The following is a 14,532-nucleotide window of genomic DNA, read 5'->3' as shown; positions in this document are numbered from 1 at the left end:
CTGCCCTCTTTCTCACTGCAGAGCAACAGGATACAAGTGTTTCTAGTGAACCTAACGCCCTTGTTTTGTGCTATATTCAGACTGGAGGTTCTTGACATATCGCGACCAGGAGATTTCGCGATACATAATGTCTCTATCTTCAAGATAAAGGCAGAAATCTTGATGATCTTCTCTTCCTAAAGTTCTTGTTCGCGGTCCCTTCAGATCTCCTTCCAGTGAAGCGATCGATTCAGCAGTCAACTCAACTACCCGGTAGCTCCAAGAACTGATGACACATTTCATCACGAACTGACCATTGAAGCGGGCAGTTTACTCGGAGCTTTGTTCTGTGTTTATAAAGCTTTTCTCTTCTTAGATTCATCATATTTTCCCGGCCTTAGTCGTGAACTGGATAAGACCCAAGCTCAAGTTCATCAATATGCTGTGGTCTTAGTACCACCACCATTACTCCAGATTTCACGAACAACACCCGCGAACAGTTTCGCACGACTTCTTACCCTTTATCGATATCATTTATAACACCCAAGGCTAACACAATATCTATACCACGAAAACAGGACTGGTAAACGTATAGCGTAGTACTCAAAAGGACAGGAAGCTAATCTTGTCTACCCTAAAGCTTCGACATCACAAACACGCAATGCTCAGATTCAACCGCTTCACTTCAACCATTTCCGTTCAGCCGGGATCAGACATTCAGCGCACATCTAATTACATTCATGGGACTTTCATCCGTGCCACTAATAATTGCCGAGCTTGATTGGTTTGAGAGCTTGAAAGCTCACCCTCAAAAGGGACACACAACTTACGATAACCTCAGTACAAACCCAAGACGTCAATCCGCCTACGAGCGAAGCCAGTACACACGTCCAGGTACATCCATTGAGCCATATCGAATCCTCTCTTCCGAAAAACACCGATAAACGTCTTGATCCTGCCACGCGCCATTTCCCGGTCCAGCGTCTTGATACCGGGTTCAACAGGCAGCATCACAACACCTCTGCATACCCTCAATGATCTACAACACATTAATTGAGGCATATAGACACGTCAACTTACCTCCCCCGACATCCCATTCCCTCTCGCCACAATAAGGCCTCGTTCTTCCCCAGGCGGTAATTCCGCATACTCAACTCATCACGCGAAACTGATTGGACGAACCAAGTGTGATATCTCGTACAGCAGCGAGGCCAGAACAGCTCTACCCCAGAAACCGGTGAGGCCTAGCTACAGAGCGGCCAACGCAACATAGCATACCATTGAACTTGGCAGCCTCGTGGGGTGAGGTAATGCTATCTGAGGAGACAAATTCCTCCCCCACACGCGCGCGCGATACAACTCATTGATTGTGACAGCCTCGACCACGGGATCAGAATCTGGGCGAATGAGCATCCGCCACACGGCGCGTCAATTTAATGGTGAACAGGGCCCGGGGAAAAGATACTTTCTTTTTGGATGAACCAGCCAGGTATAGCGAAGCAAAGGAAAGAAAGGCAAAAAGCAACAATGCATCAGCGGTGAGGTGGGCTGCAATGGCAAGGATTCATCAGCGCTTTCATTCCGACAACACAGTGAAAACGATACCTTAAGTAAGGTTATGAAGTCCGAGTCTTTCGATGATTTCAGCGCGTCAGCCTTGCATTACAGATGAATTTGGCTTTGTCACCATTGCAGATGCGCCCCTCCCCCCCCCCGGCTCGAGCCAACGAGTACAAGTCTCTTCATCGTATAGCAGGCCTGGCTGATGTACCCTATAGTATGCAGATCGCAAATGGCGTCCTCAGCACTCTCAAACTCCGACTTGAGAGCAGGATTCTCTCGCTCAAGCCCTGCCTCCTTGCCACATATGTTGCAGACGTGAAAATTAGCGTGCTTTCGTGAGATACACCACGTCAGGACGTATGGTGACTAAGAGCGAGGAGCTGGGAATCCTAATGGACCAACTGAGCCTGGAGCAGCTGCAGGCCTTTGATAGCCGATTCCTGGATGATATCAAGGACATATTCAACTACGAGGCTACGTAGTGTCGGGACAGGGAATGCCCAAGGTGGCACCAGCCGAGCAGGTGTGCATGAGCAGAGTGAGGTCCTCAAGGCTATGTTGCAACATATGCGTTTGATAGATGGCTCGAAGGCTATGGTCGGAGTACGGAAATCGGTAAGGTAAAAGCTGATCTAATTTTCAGGTAAGATATAGATCAACTATGGTGATTATTTTCATCAGTTTTTGCAATAACATAAAGCAGAATAAGGACAAGTGAAGAGAACTTGTAGAGTTGGTGATAGTGTCAGACATGAAGACCCCAGATGGATTGACCGTGGCCAGTTCCCGAAACCATGGCTGTAGGCCCATATGGGCTGGCGTCTCCGTAGGCTTCTCGACCAGCACTCAATAACAGCTCAGCTTAGAGCAAGGACTCAGTTTCGGAACCGGAATGGACTTGGTACTCTTGAGTTCCGTCCCAGAGTACTGCGGTATCCATGCCATTTTCACCCAGCAGGACCCGCGAGACCACGTGCCTTACCGAGGCGAAGTTGTTTCATCGAAATGACAGAAACATGTCACCAAGTAGTTCGGACGATTTGATGGCGGGATGAAGTGGCATCCCACTGGCGCGAGGAACGACTGACTGGTTGGACAAGCCAGTCCTGTGTTAGCACAGGCCTGCGAAGGTCAGACGATTCGGTAGTCAGCGTCGAATACTGCACAAGTCAACTGCAACTGCAACTACATTGAGTTCAGGGCAGGCAAAAAAGTGCCTGCAGTAAATTCAGGAGGTGTCCAGTGACTTTGCATGCAGCAATTGGGAAAACGTAGGATCCTGAGCGCAAGTCAATGACAACCTCGTGCATCCAGACCTGAAATGCCGAATAACCCGAGCATCAAATTTCCGCGCTTACGGTGAAAATGAGCAGAATCTTGCTAAGCAGAAGCAGAGACCGACATGTGCATCGCGTCGCGCCGCAGCACATGAAGGAGGATTGGCCGTGCCTCAATGCCATGTCCCAGTCCAAAAGTCAGCCGCACGAGAAGCCACGGCCACACGCGAACCCTTGTCGCGATCGTCAGGAACGAGACACACCAAAAGCCTCCGGACCCAATGCCCGCTGGCCGCGCCCCTTTTTAGGCATAGCCAGGGCAATTTTGCAGGTAAGCAAAGTGAATGTTGCAGAGGCTGAGAAGAAGAAAAAGTCAAACAGCCACAGTCGAAAGCTTTTTCATCAGAGTTGAGACATTATTCCTCTCCCTGCGGCCGCTCAAATTACCTGGGTTCCTTTTCGTGTGTTCCGTTGTAACCCATCCAGTGAACCATAACGCCTGGAGTTAATATGCAATAAGCAATTCAAAAGCTTACATCCTGCAGTCGAGTCTGCTTCCACCCAACTTCCAACTGCTGCGTGTGGATACAAGGGAACCCCTTCCATAGGCCTGCATATCGACCGATTTCCCTCCCGCTGACGTTCCCCCACGATACATCGCAGATTACCATCACATTATCAGTTCCCGGTGGCTTCTCTTCTCAGCGATGCACTTCTCACGGAGACACTCGGAGCCGCTTCTCGGAGAGCAGCCAAGAGGGACAAAAAGACGCGGCGTGGGGCCGGTGGAAGACTCTTTCATGATGACGGAAAAAGAAAGGCAAGACTGAAAATTCTGATCCTGTAAGCCCGGTGGAGATGCATGTGGGAATCTTCTGGCCAAGCACCCAAGGCACACAAACTGTCGTCAGCGTTGTTCTCCTCTGTTCCTGACAAAGCCCCAGCATCTGGTCTTGGTTGGTCCAATTGTGGTTCAGCTTGACGCCAATCTATTCCACATTCTGTCTGAGGCCGAGTTGGCGATGATGTTTTGGCGTTCCTGCAGATGGATGCTTCACGAGCCGGCCGACTTCAAGCACATGGCTTCTAAGCATATCTGCGCTTGATGTAACGGTCAAGCCTTTCGGGGAACAATCCAAGTATCCCGTTCGGATCGTGACGTGCATCTTACGAGCCGAAATAGACTCAACGACGTTACCTCAAAGCTGCAAGCGATAGAGTCGCGATTGGCTGCAGTAGACGAAGTCGTCAACAATTCATGAGGCTCATGCACATTTCCTAGCATTTTGGGGCGTCTCGCAGGCTCTGAGTGGCAGGATGTGTGCTGTAAACTCACAGTTGTGCCTTTTGTGGGTGACATCGCGATTAACGACGTTGACGGACGATGTAACCCACACTGGAAGAATTTGAGGCCATTGCCCAATCGAGTTTTCTTGGGAAGAGCACTAGTATCGCCACCAGGAACCGATGTCAAGGCGATCTCGGTGGCTTGAGACCTCAGACCTGGCTACATCGAGAGATCGTTGCAGACTCACATGCTTCAACAAATCTCAATTGCCAAAGATATCAGACAATATGTTGAGTGCTACACAGTGTGCATTTGCTCGGCCCTGCTCTCATACGTTTTCATTCAGCATGTTCATGAAATGGCAATCACATATGCAAACGTCGCATTATGCTGTTGTGAAAGTAGCATTCAGTCAATGGAATGCAAGCCATTGCAGCCGCAGCCGTTGGAGTGCCGTGAAACACAACGGTATAAGCGGCGGCCCGTGTGTCATTCCCGATGTTGATTCTTACACCATGGCTGAACTCTGTTCTCAACAAAGTGACCACAAAGTCATAACGTCCATGTTAAGGTCAAGGTAATTCGCGGGCTTCCACATTGAAGACCGTGCTTCAATTGTTGTCTTGATCAGAATCTCGTCATAGCCGCGGCGTTTTGACCGTTAGTAAAGAGCGTGCAGGTGTAGTGTGGCGCCCAGAGGTTCAATTGAACGGTCCGACACCAGTAAGCGTCGCAAACTCTGCTATCTTTTCATCCTGGCCACGAGTTTTCAAATTGGCAAAGAGACTAAATTCCAAGAGATGATGTTGATCATGATGACAATGACGGCATTTGGTGGATTCTTGCTGAAGCTCTTTCACTCAGGCACCCGCAGCCTTGGTTAAGCTTCTTTCCTTGTTGGTGAGGGATCGTCGCAATCATCATGATGATGGTTCTGCCTTGCGACCGAGGCATCAACATCCTGCGGCGGGTCAAAGGAAAGGTCCTGCTGCAAGAGGCCTAAACGGGAGTGGTCAACCAATCATCAAGCCCTAGTTAACGAAGACTTTTATCAGCCACGAGATGAGAGCAGAAGCAAGCAACTTCGGCGCAATTAATTGTGCCTCGGATGGGACTCTCAAGCCCTAGTAGTTGAAAGATGGTGGAGGGGTCGGAATCTCTCTCTGCTGGATTGAGTTCGTACGAACATGGATTGAGAACATTGAAGATTCCGAGTTGCACCCGGGGTGTGATAGAGTTGTTAACTTCAACTCTGGGACATTGGTTGTCAGGACACAGCTCGCCATTGGCGGAAAGAGTACCTCAATGGTGTGCCTCAAAAGATCATCAGTATGAACTTGTTCCTTCATCCAAGGACCTCAGCCACATGAACGGCCTTGGAATACTGGTAGTAGTAACAAGATATGGAACTCCGGCACCGGACGAGCAACTGGCTCTCAGAGAAGGTGCTGTCAAGCCGAACTTCTGTCTCCTCTCAACAGTTACGCTTCCGTCTTCCTGCGTGTCTGACAGCTCAAGGAACTGCTAAGTGTAAACTCAAACAGACACTTCTAAGCGATGTGTTCTGGAGATTAATAAGACTCGATAGTAGCGCCACTGGAATTGGGACTGGGGCCGAGCCTATCCATCACAGCAATTCGCGCATTATAGCGCCCATGCCCATATAACGAAGCTAGAGTCTCGGTGTTGGATTTGTAACTTTGTTCACCATGGCGCAATCGTTATGAATGTCAAATGCAAGCGAGCAAAACCGGCAGGTCTGAACCATCGAGAATGGAAGTCATTGTGTGACTGTTGTAAAGCCTTGAAATGGAGCCTCTCAACACCCATGTCCATCCAGATTAAAAGGTCCCAACGACAAGGAACACAAGCGCAAATGCGGAAACCTTGGAAGCTTCCGCGGATAAAACGGTCAGCCTCCAAAAGGCTTCCTTCCAATGTCGGCCCAGGTACCGTGGTGAGGCTAATGCAACAGGGCTTCAACCCGGGGCTCAGGGTCATCGTGGCTGCTGGAGGATGGCTAAGGGTCTGGCAACACGCCGACAACTGGCGGTACACATCACTAGTCGCATCTTGCGTGCTGGTCGGTAAAAGAGGATGCAATCGGTGTATTCATCCGAGAACGGTGATGCTTCAGGACGCAAATTCATGCTGATGGGGCATGTAGTTGCTTCAATACGAGCAGATTTGTAATTCTCCGACGCTCTCCACGAATTGCTTGCCTATTCCCCAGGCGATCAACACTTGGAGATCGCGATGTTGACCGATGAAAGACGACTGGTTAGGAACCTGGCAGATCGACACAGTCACAGACAACGACTGGAGACAAGTAAAATGAGCAGTTGAGGGTTAAGCTTTTCATCAAACAACTGTTCCCGGAGCGTTGGACGCCGGTGCAAGTTGGCGTGGCTTTGGCAGCCTCTCGGTGTCAAGCTTTGCAGCCACGCAGACCCGCTGGCGAGGCTAGAGGGACTTCCATGTTCTTCCATGGGATCCCGGCGCACCATCGGCGTCGCTTCCCTTCCGCTGGGAAGCTTGGACTGCGGACGCTATGCCGCGATGGGTAGGCGTGCCCCGTTGGCCACGAGTCTGTCGCGCGACAGGATGCAAAGGCCTTCGAAGACATGACATGACATGACAAAGCAAAGAAATGAAGGACATGGAAGGCCTTGTTTGTCAATGACAAGGTTGAGGAATCGTGAGTTGCGACATTGTGTCGATGTATCTCGATGCATTCACTCGATGTGTCACTCCATCTTGAATATCGTCAAGGGTCTTGAAGGCAGACGAGGACCAACCACTAGGCGAGAATGCGGCCTTTTGGAGGGGCGCGGGACGATTCAATGGCCTCGAACAAGGCGACTGCGAATGACTCTCTGTCGTCCACTGAAAAGAAGCAAATCAATTGAATCGGAAACATCCGTCCTCGCTCTGACGAAATGGCCGGCGGTTGAAACTTGACCGGTAGTTGACTGTAGGCGGTCAACTCAGCCAAACGGTCAGTTGAGGCCCAAGTCATGAACTGGAAACACAGCGGGTGGAATTGCGAGCACGGGGACGGGGAAACGGGAAGACCCAGTTGTCTCGCGGAAACAAGGCCAACTCAAGTCTCTATCTCAAAGGGAAGTGATCGACAAGATGGCTTCTTCCATTGAAGCTGTGAAAACGACGTAATATTGCATGGCCAGAGAGCTCAACAAGTTTATTCAGCCGGTGCCATGGAAAAATAGACAAGAGGTGGTTGCTTTTTTCGCGCATACTGTAGAGTTGAGTTCTGCCGTCAGCGGCTTCGGTCAACGGTTTGGCAAGATTCGGTTGCTGGTTCTGGTTTGAGTTTATTGGTGGCGGGATCAAAGACCGAAAATTGGAAGCTCAGCAGAGAAATGCTCGGGCTGGATTTCCGCTCGCACTGGATGGAAAGCCAGCACGCGCGGGGTTTCCACAACGGCACAAGTCGCCTGAGGTGGTCTAGCGAGATAGACTAGAGTCAGAGATAACGGTGAAGGGCAAAGCCAACTTGTATGCAATTACCATACCGCCAAAAACTCACTGATCCCATGAGAATCCGGGGCAAGGATGGAATGGAATGGCCATGGCAGAATCGAGGCCGACCCAGAGAGGCGGTGCCAGCCCAGCCCAGCCCAGATACGATGCTTCAGTGCAAGGCTACGTAACCCCTGCTGACTCCTCCAAACCTTTCCCATCTGAGCTGTTAACCCCATGTCACCGGCTTCTTGATTACCATCGCCTATTGAGAGCCCTGGCCGACAGGGAACCAGACTTTGGAAGAGCTGGGTCCAGGCCTAAAGCGGAACGAAAGGTTGAATGAGGAGATTTTGGTAAGAATGAGAACAATACAAAGTTTGAACTTCGAATTATGAATTGCTAGCAAAAAAAGAAAAAGAAACGTGATCGGCAAAAAACGATGAGGTCAATGGATTGGAATGCGGGTAAAGCAAACAAACCCAAAAAACTTCAAAGAGTGAAGATCTTTGCATCCAATGGCAGGAGGAGGAGCTAGAGCTATCGCTTCCATGTGAAAGCAACGCTGGGAGCTTTGCTTGACTTTCAGGGAATGCATTCCAGTTCTTACCAATTTGGGAGCTACACAAAACGGTTTTCCAACGTTTGAGCCACAGAAGCATAAAAACTGATTGTGCGTTACATAAATAACAATATGAAGTTATGTTTGTGTATAAAGTGCTTATGTGCAAACACAAACTCTGAATTGACTTCCGCACCGTCATCGATTAGCAATTGTTCCAAGGGAAGACCCCTGTAACCAACTCAAAGTCTCTCGGTCATGGATGGATGGATACTGGGTGTTTGGCTGGCTCTGCTCTGGTTTGCTGTCGCTTTCAGGGTCCATGCGGTTCCCCCCAATCGAATATCGTTCGTACGGTCCTGCTATTGCAGTTTGCGGTTTGCGTTTGACTCAAAGTTAGGTCAAAGTTCAAGGTTAGGCTCTTCTCTGCCCGTGCATGTTCTGCAGCCATTGTTTCGCCTGTCTACAACGTCAATACCAACGTGACTGTTTCGGGTTGCCGTTGTTGTCGATCATGTAAACAACACAGACAGCCTCATCATTCCCCCTGCGCATCGTGACTCTCTCGCTCTGAATAACTCCCAGCCACTGTCAGCCTTTACTGTTTCATTGAACCTCATTGCTTAGGCTTTGACCCAACCTCTTCCCCCACTGGAAGTCCACCGCGGAAACAAGGCCCCACTTCCCTGAAGCCCTCTGTAAGAAAAAAAAAAAAACACTGCAAAATCCTGTACATGCTGTAAGCGTCCACTGTAAGCTGCTGTACGGTCTCACAGCAGGACAAGCAGGTTTTGAACAGCTGCCAGTCTCTGAGCCAGTGAATATCCAGTATTCGTCTCCCCATCACCTTATTTTCACACGTCACAGACTGAACCCTTGTCGAGGGTTGCAGCAGAAGAAACAATCACCACCAGCCGCGAGAAGAGGAAGCACAGCAGCGTTTCGTCAAGGCTTCTCTTCCCCCGCTTCCGTGCCCCAGAGCCTGAACGTCAGCCAACCTCTTCATCCCTGCAGTCGAACAAGAGGTATACGCAGCTCTCGACTGCACTGCATGCATGTTGAGAACGCAACGTCGGGTAGAGTTAATCCATCACCGCCTGTCATTACAGACTCCATTATGCAGTTGGAGAGGGATCATTGAAGGAGAGGCACAACGGAACGACTCTGTACCGAAGATGAGAGCCACCTCACCGGTCATCAAGTCCACCGCACGGCATCACCTCACCCTCCACCACCTGTAGACAGATGTACAAACCTTACATTACATGGCATTACATTACATACGCATATTTTATACATAGAGTACGACACCGCGATAACACCTTATCACATTAAAGATACAGCCGCGGTTCTGAGTAGACGGCCAACACTTCATATGTAGTCGCGCCCAATCCTCGGTTCAATAACACGTGGACGACCGAGCGCTTGTTCTCAGTTACATCCACTGACTTCACCCGCAAGGCCCTGCCATTGCTCTGTGCTGTACTGCGCTTTGCTGTGCTCTACCCGCGAAGTGGTCCCAGCCCTGCCCAGCCGCCGCCCAGACAGTCAAGAGTTGCTCGCATACACAGAGAGACAGATGTCCGAGAACTCATCAGCAGTCAATCACCCCATGCATACTTCGTAACCTCCTCCCACCCTTTTGATACTAAATAAACAACCCGTCATGCCCGGATAATTTCTTCTTTTTCCTCGTCGACTCCTTGTTTGATCAAACACCAAACATTTGCCGACTCATCTGTCGTCATTGAATACAATCTGATACTGCCAAACATCGACATCACTTGTTACGAGTCACACACCCACCCTCACGAGGACAGCCAACCAGGACCTCTGAAACGACGAGCTAAAGCCAAAAAAGCAACCGGCAACCAGGAATCGTTTGTTTTTTTTCAACCACCCCAAACATCAACAAGAAAACAAGAGTCAGAGGGTCTACCACCAGAGTCAGTCCCCGCCCTAGAGCTAGAGGTAGTCTCTGCCGGACACAGCCCACTTGGAGCAGGAAAAAAATCCACCGTCGGGAACCGTCTCCTCGTTGACTCCTACCCAACGGTACCCCACCAATTTTTGTACGCTCAGACGCAGAGAAGGGGAAAAAAAAGTTGTGAGAGGAGACCCAGAGAGCGACAGTGGAGGCCAAGAGAGTCTGTCTCCTCTGTTCAAGCTTGGGCTTGGGAGAGACCCGCCTTGCTTTGGCTTTGGCTTTCTACACCCTTGTCTTGTTCACCTGCCCACTTTCACCCATCCACATCCATACCCTCCCTCCCAGGCCAGAATCCCACCCCGGTCTCAGTTCCCAGTGGGAAAAAAGAGAAGAGAGAAGCACCCCCGGTCCCCGGATCCGCCGCCACTTGGCCCGACAGACAGACAGCGACCTAGCCACTACCACTACCTTAGCTCCCAAAAAGACTACGCCAGGCTAACCCAACTTGGCTGCTGTGTCACTGCCTCTATCAACATCCACCTCCCGAGGCATCCCTCCAACTTTCTTGTTTTCCTTCTTCTTCTTCTGTTTTTCTCCCCCCAACACCAAAACAAAACAACAACAATACCATAGACAGGAAACGCAGTCGTTCGTCTTTTACGACAACTTCGCAATCATAACGGCCTCGACCGTCCAGGCCGACATCATGTCGCCAAGGCTCAAGCCGCTGCTTCTCCCGCAGTTGGTAGAGGAGCGCCGTAAGTGGGAGGTACAACAAGTTAGCCCCGAAACCGACCTCTCCTACATCTACTACACAACAAACTCGTCCTCCTCCGACATTACCTCTCCAATCACCCCGACTTTCTCCCCTGGAAAGGGTCACTTTCGAATGTCGAGCTCGACTTCTTCTCTCGATCTCCCACCGCAATTGAACGACACTCCTGTATCGCCAACTCAATCGATCCACACAAAACCCCCAATGCGGTCATTGCCCGATGTTGAAGAAGAGCCCTTGGAACCTGAACACACCACCACCACCGTCACAGACAACACAGAGAGCAGCGACCGTTATAGTCTTGCCCCTTCGGACCAGTTTAGTCTCTACGACTGTTTGTGTATGTCTTGTCCGCCTGGCCAGGCTGTCGTATCTTCCGGGAAATCGTGCTTGGCCTGCTGTCTTCGTCTTGGTGATCGTCGAGTTACTAACCCATACCCTTCCCGTGTAGGCGACAACCTGTGTGAGCCCCGAAATAGTTCCGAAGATGTCATGTTCCATGGAGACATCGTCCGCGACTATGATATCGACTACGACATGGGTTTCTTGAGTGACGGTGACACCCCCGTAGACGAGCGATCCCGCAAGAAGCGATCCGGCAGCGAGTCACCCTTTGCTGGGCTAACGTCACGAATTGGTGCCCGTTTCCCTAGTCTCACGCGCTGGAACCCCAACACCCGCAGGGGCAACCCGATGCTCTCACCTAGCACCGAACTCAGCTTGGAGAGCGTTGTGCTATCTGGAGGTCCTTCTAGTCGATCGTCGTCCATGTCTGCACCCAGCCGACCTGGACAGGAGCGCATGCTGGAAAACACTGGACTTCCCACCCCGGCAGTATCCTACTATGGCAGCACCGAGAGCATCAACCTTCCTGCGCCTATCGACATTGAGAAGGCGCAGGCCCTCGTCGAGCAAGCCGACCTCGAGCGAGAACGAGGACTGGCCACCACCCCTCTACTACCTCCTCTGATGACCAGCCCATTGAGCGGCCCACCGCCTGAGTCACCTTTACAATCACCAACCATTGCGCCACCCTCTGCGACTACCGAAGTACCGTCACCGGTCCCTTCTGCGACACAGTTCCCCAGACCTTCTCTGAGCACAAAGCCTTCAGTGTCGTCCTTCCGATTCGGTTCCAACAGCCCTGAGGTTCCGATTCCTCTTCCTTCGATCCTGCAGGAGCACGATGAGTGGTCGGATCGCCTTGGTCACGCCAACTTCACCATCACACCGCAGCCATATCAACCCGAGACTGTGAACATGGAGGCCCTCCAGCAGTTGCGCAACGACTGGGACGCAGCACGATGTAACTACACCAAGCACCTGGTGCGCACTGGCGAGAACTACGGCGAAACTAGCAAGATCTACGCTCTTACTGAGGCCAAATGGGCCGACATCGAGAGGCGATGGAGGTCAACACACGACGGACTCATGTCGGAGATTGTGCAAGCTACAAGCTCTGCTCCTGGTTCGACAAGCGCCTCACGAAGCCGCAGCCGTGGCCGCGGACGATCACGAGCCAATAGCGGCGGCTCTATCCTTGGTCGACCGCCTCCCATGGACGATGTCTTTGCGGGCATGCAATGGAAGCGCCTTGAAGATGGACTGCCCAGCGCAATTCCCCGACTGGTGGATGCGGATGGCAAGTTCCCCTCCCGAGGCGACGAAGACATTGTAGGACCCATGCAACGAGACGAGGTGATGCTACGGACGCACAGCGAAGAGCGCAAGGGAGCACGATTCTGGAAGAACCTCGCAGGCAAAGTCGGCCTGCGAAAATAATGGTCCCCTCCAGCAAACACGAACTGGACCCACGGGATCAACGACCAAATTAATGACTGCCACGACGATGACGACTAGAGTAAACTAGAAGTCGTTGGATGACAAAGCCAGCTATCATGGGGTTGCTGGCGTTTCTACTTCTTTCATGTCCTATTTTGCACTATTTTTTACAGAGATACCCCGACTCATGTCATTCCTTTTCCATTTTTCTGGGACATTGATCCCGATATAGCCACGACGGCACAACATACGACCTTGGCCTTCTCCGTGGGGAGGAGGCTTGCACATTATTGTTTATTGTTTAGAAGTGTACATAATGGGAAGTGCGGGGCGTTGAACAGAGGGAAACCTGGATATCGAAAAGCAAAGCGAATCGAGAAGACGAAAAGTTTAGACGGGACCTGGAACTGGACCTGGGGTACAAAAACAAAGAACAGTGAGCAGAGCAGAGCAGGACAGGGCATGTACTGCAGCTCTGGCTTGCAGGAGTTGGATTTGCCTTTTTACTTTTTACATTTCTGCTTTCCCCGCCATGAAACTGGAGTGCACGACATTGGCAACCTGACACAAGGATGCAATGCACAAACACAAGACAGCACAGCGCACATTACAAACATTTATCCCCGGACATTGCAGACGCAAGCAAGTAATGGGTTGATTTGATGGATTTGAAATCAAGGGAGAACATGTCACAAAGGGGGAGGGGGATGAGTGTGTACAATCATGTGTATGTATGTATCATGGAGGGATTGCATGACTATTTGGCGTATCTGGTTTGGAAACTGGCGGAGGGTGAGGGGACGATATTAATGGCTGTCAAAACTTGGACAGCTCTCCGGCCTTGGTAAACAAACCTTGGTGACGAGGAGATGAGTGAAGCAATGCAATGCAATGCAAAAAGAATAATAAAAAAGAATTAAAATAACCATCTTGCTTGCGTGCGTGTGCGTGTGTGTGTCTCAACTGTGACTGACAGCCCATGTCGTGGAATATGCCTTGGAGCTGTGGTCCAAACACGGGTCGTCCAAGCGAAGAGGCACAAACAATCCATCAATCGAATCGTCTCTTTTAGTTGGTAAGCACTCTACTCTAGACTGCATTTGAACATGCCGTGATACCACAGCGCGGCACGACGCGACCCTCCACAAGCAGCCCCCCCTCTCTCAGCAAACACGAGTTTTAGCCAAAAAGAACACGGGTTTTTTCAGCTTGTTTATTGGATAGTTTAGTTTCGAGTGATGACGACACCAGATGCAGTTTTTTAATTCTAATCATTTATTTGGCAAAAAGAAGGTGTTTGAACGCCAGAGTGGTACACATGGGTTACGCAGAGGGGGGGGCTTTTTGTTTCGTTTCATGGCGTCGGGGAAGGGAAGGATGAGCCGTGGTTTTGACAGCAGATCTGGTGTTTCACTATGATGCGGGTTTCCGTGAGGGGTTTTTTCAGGTTTGTAATTGTAGCAAGTGGTGGTGAGGAGTGAGAGGTTGTGTGAGATAGAAACGGGTATGTGCATTCACAATCGGGGATGTGTGCTTTATTTAGACCGTGGACGCGTGGAGGATGGGATGGGAAAGATCCTTGTTGGGGGTTGAGAGGGTTTGACAACCTTTTTGGAGTTTGGGGGGGTTGTGAGGATGAGGTTTGGGTTTGGTGATGCTTGGTGATGGTCATATTTGGAGTTTGGCGATGTTGGAGTTTGGAGGTGATGTGAATGATGTGGTGATGAGAGATTGTAGATATGCTGCCTAGATGCAAACTGGCCTGGGACAGGTATAAATAGGGCTCTTGAGAACGCTGAAGACTTTGAACTTTCTCAACTGTCTAACTCAACGTTATAGTAGAACACCAACAGCCTACTCACATCCATTCCCTTGTATAAATTATATTTTACTTCT

The 14,532-nt window shown here is 50.5% G+C and overlaps 2 protein-coding genes across 2 annotated transcripts; one reads left to right on the top strand and one right to left on the bottom strand.

Moving 5' to 3' along the window:
* Positions 1-2,287: 2,287 nt before the first annotated feature.
* FMAN_07092 (uncharacterized protein) lies at positions 2,288-2,487 on the bottom strand (the record flags this gene model as incomplete). The annotated part of the gene is made up of 2 exons (XM_041830674.1): positions 2,288-2,387; positions 2,441-2,487. The coding sequence occupies 2 exons, from the start codon at positions 2,485-2,487 to the stop codon at positions 2,288-2,290; spliced, it is 147 nt and encodes a 48-aa protein (XP_041681314.1).
* An 8,298-nt stretch (positions 2,488-10,785) lies between these two features.
* Positions 10,786-12,636, top strand: FMAN_07091 (uncharacterized protein; the record flags this gene model as incomplete). Its single annotated transcript, XM_041830673.1, has 2 exons — positions 10,786-11,194; positions 11,306-12,636. The coding sequence occupies 2 exons, from the start codon at positions 10,786-10,788 to the stop codon at positions 12,634-12,636; spliced, it is 1,740 nt and encodes a 579-aa protein (XP_041681313.1).
* Between the last annotated feature and the right edge of the window lie 1,896 nt (positions 12,637-14,532).

The sequence above is a fragment of the Fusarium mangiferae genome (assembly GCF_900044065.1).
Source record: "Fusarium mangiferae strain MRC7560 genome assembly, contig: FMAN_scaffold005, whole genome shotgun sequence".
In the NCBI taxonomy this organism is placed as follows: Eukaryota; Fungi; Ascomycota; class Sordariomycetes; order Hypocreales; family Nectriaceae; genus Fusarium; species Fusarium mangiferae.
This window is presented reverse-complemented; position numbering and strand designations above follow the sequence as displayed.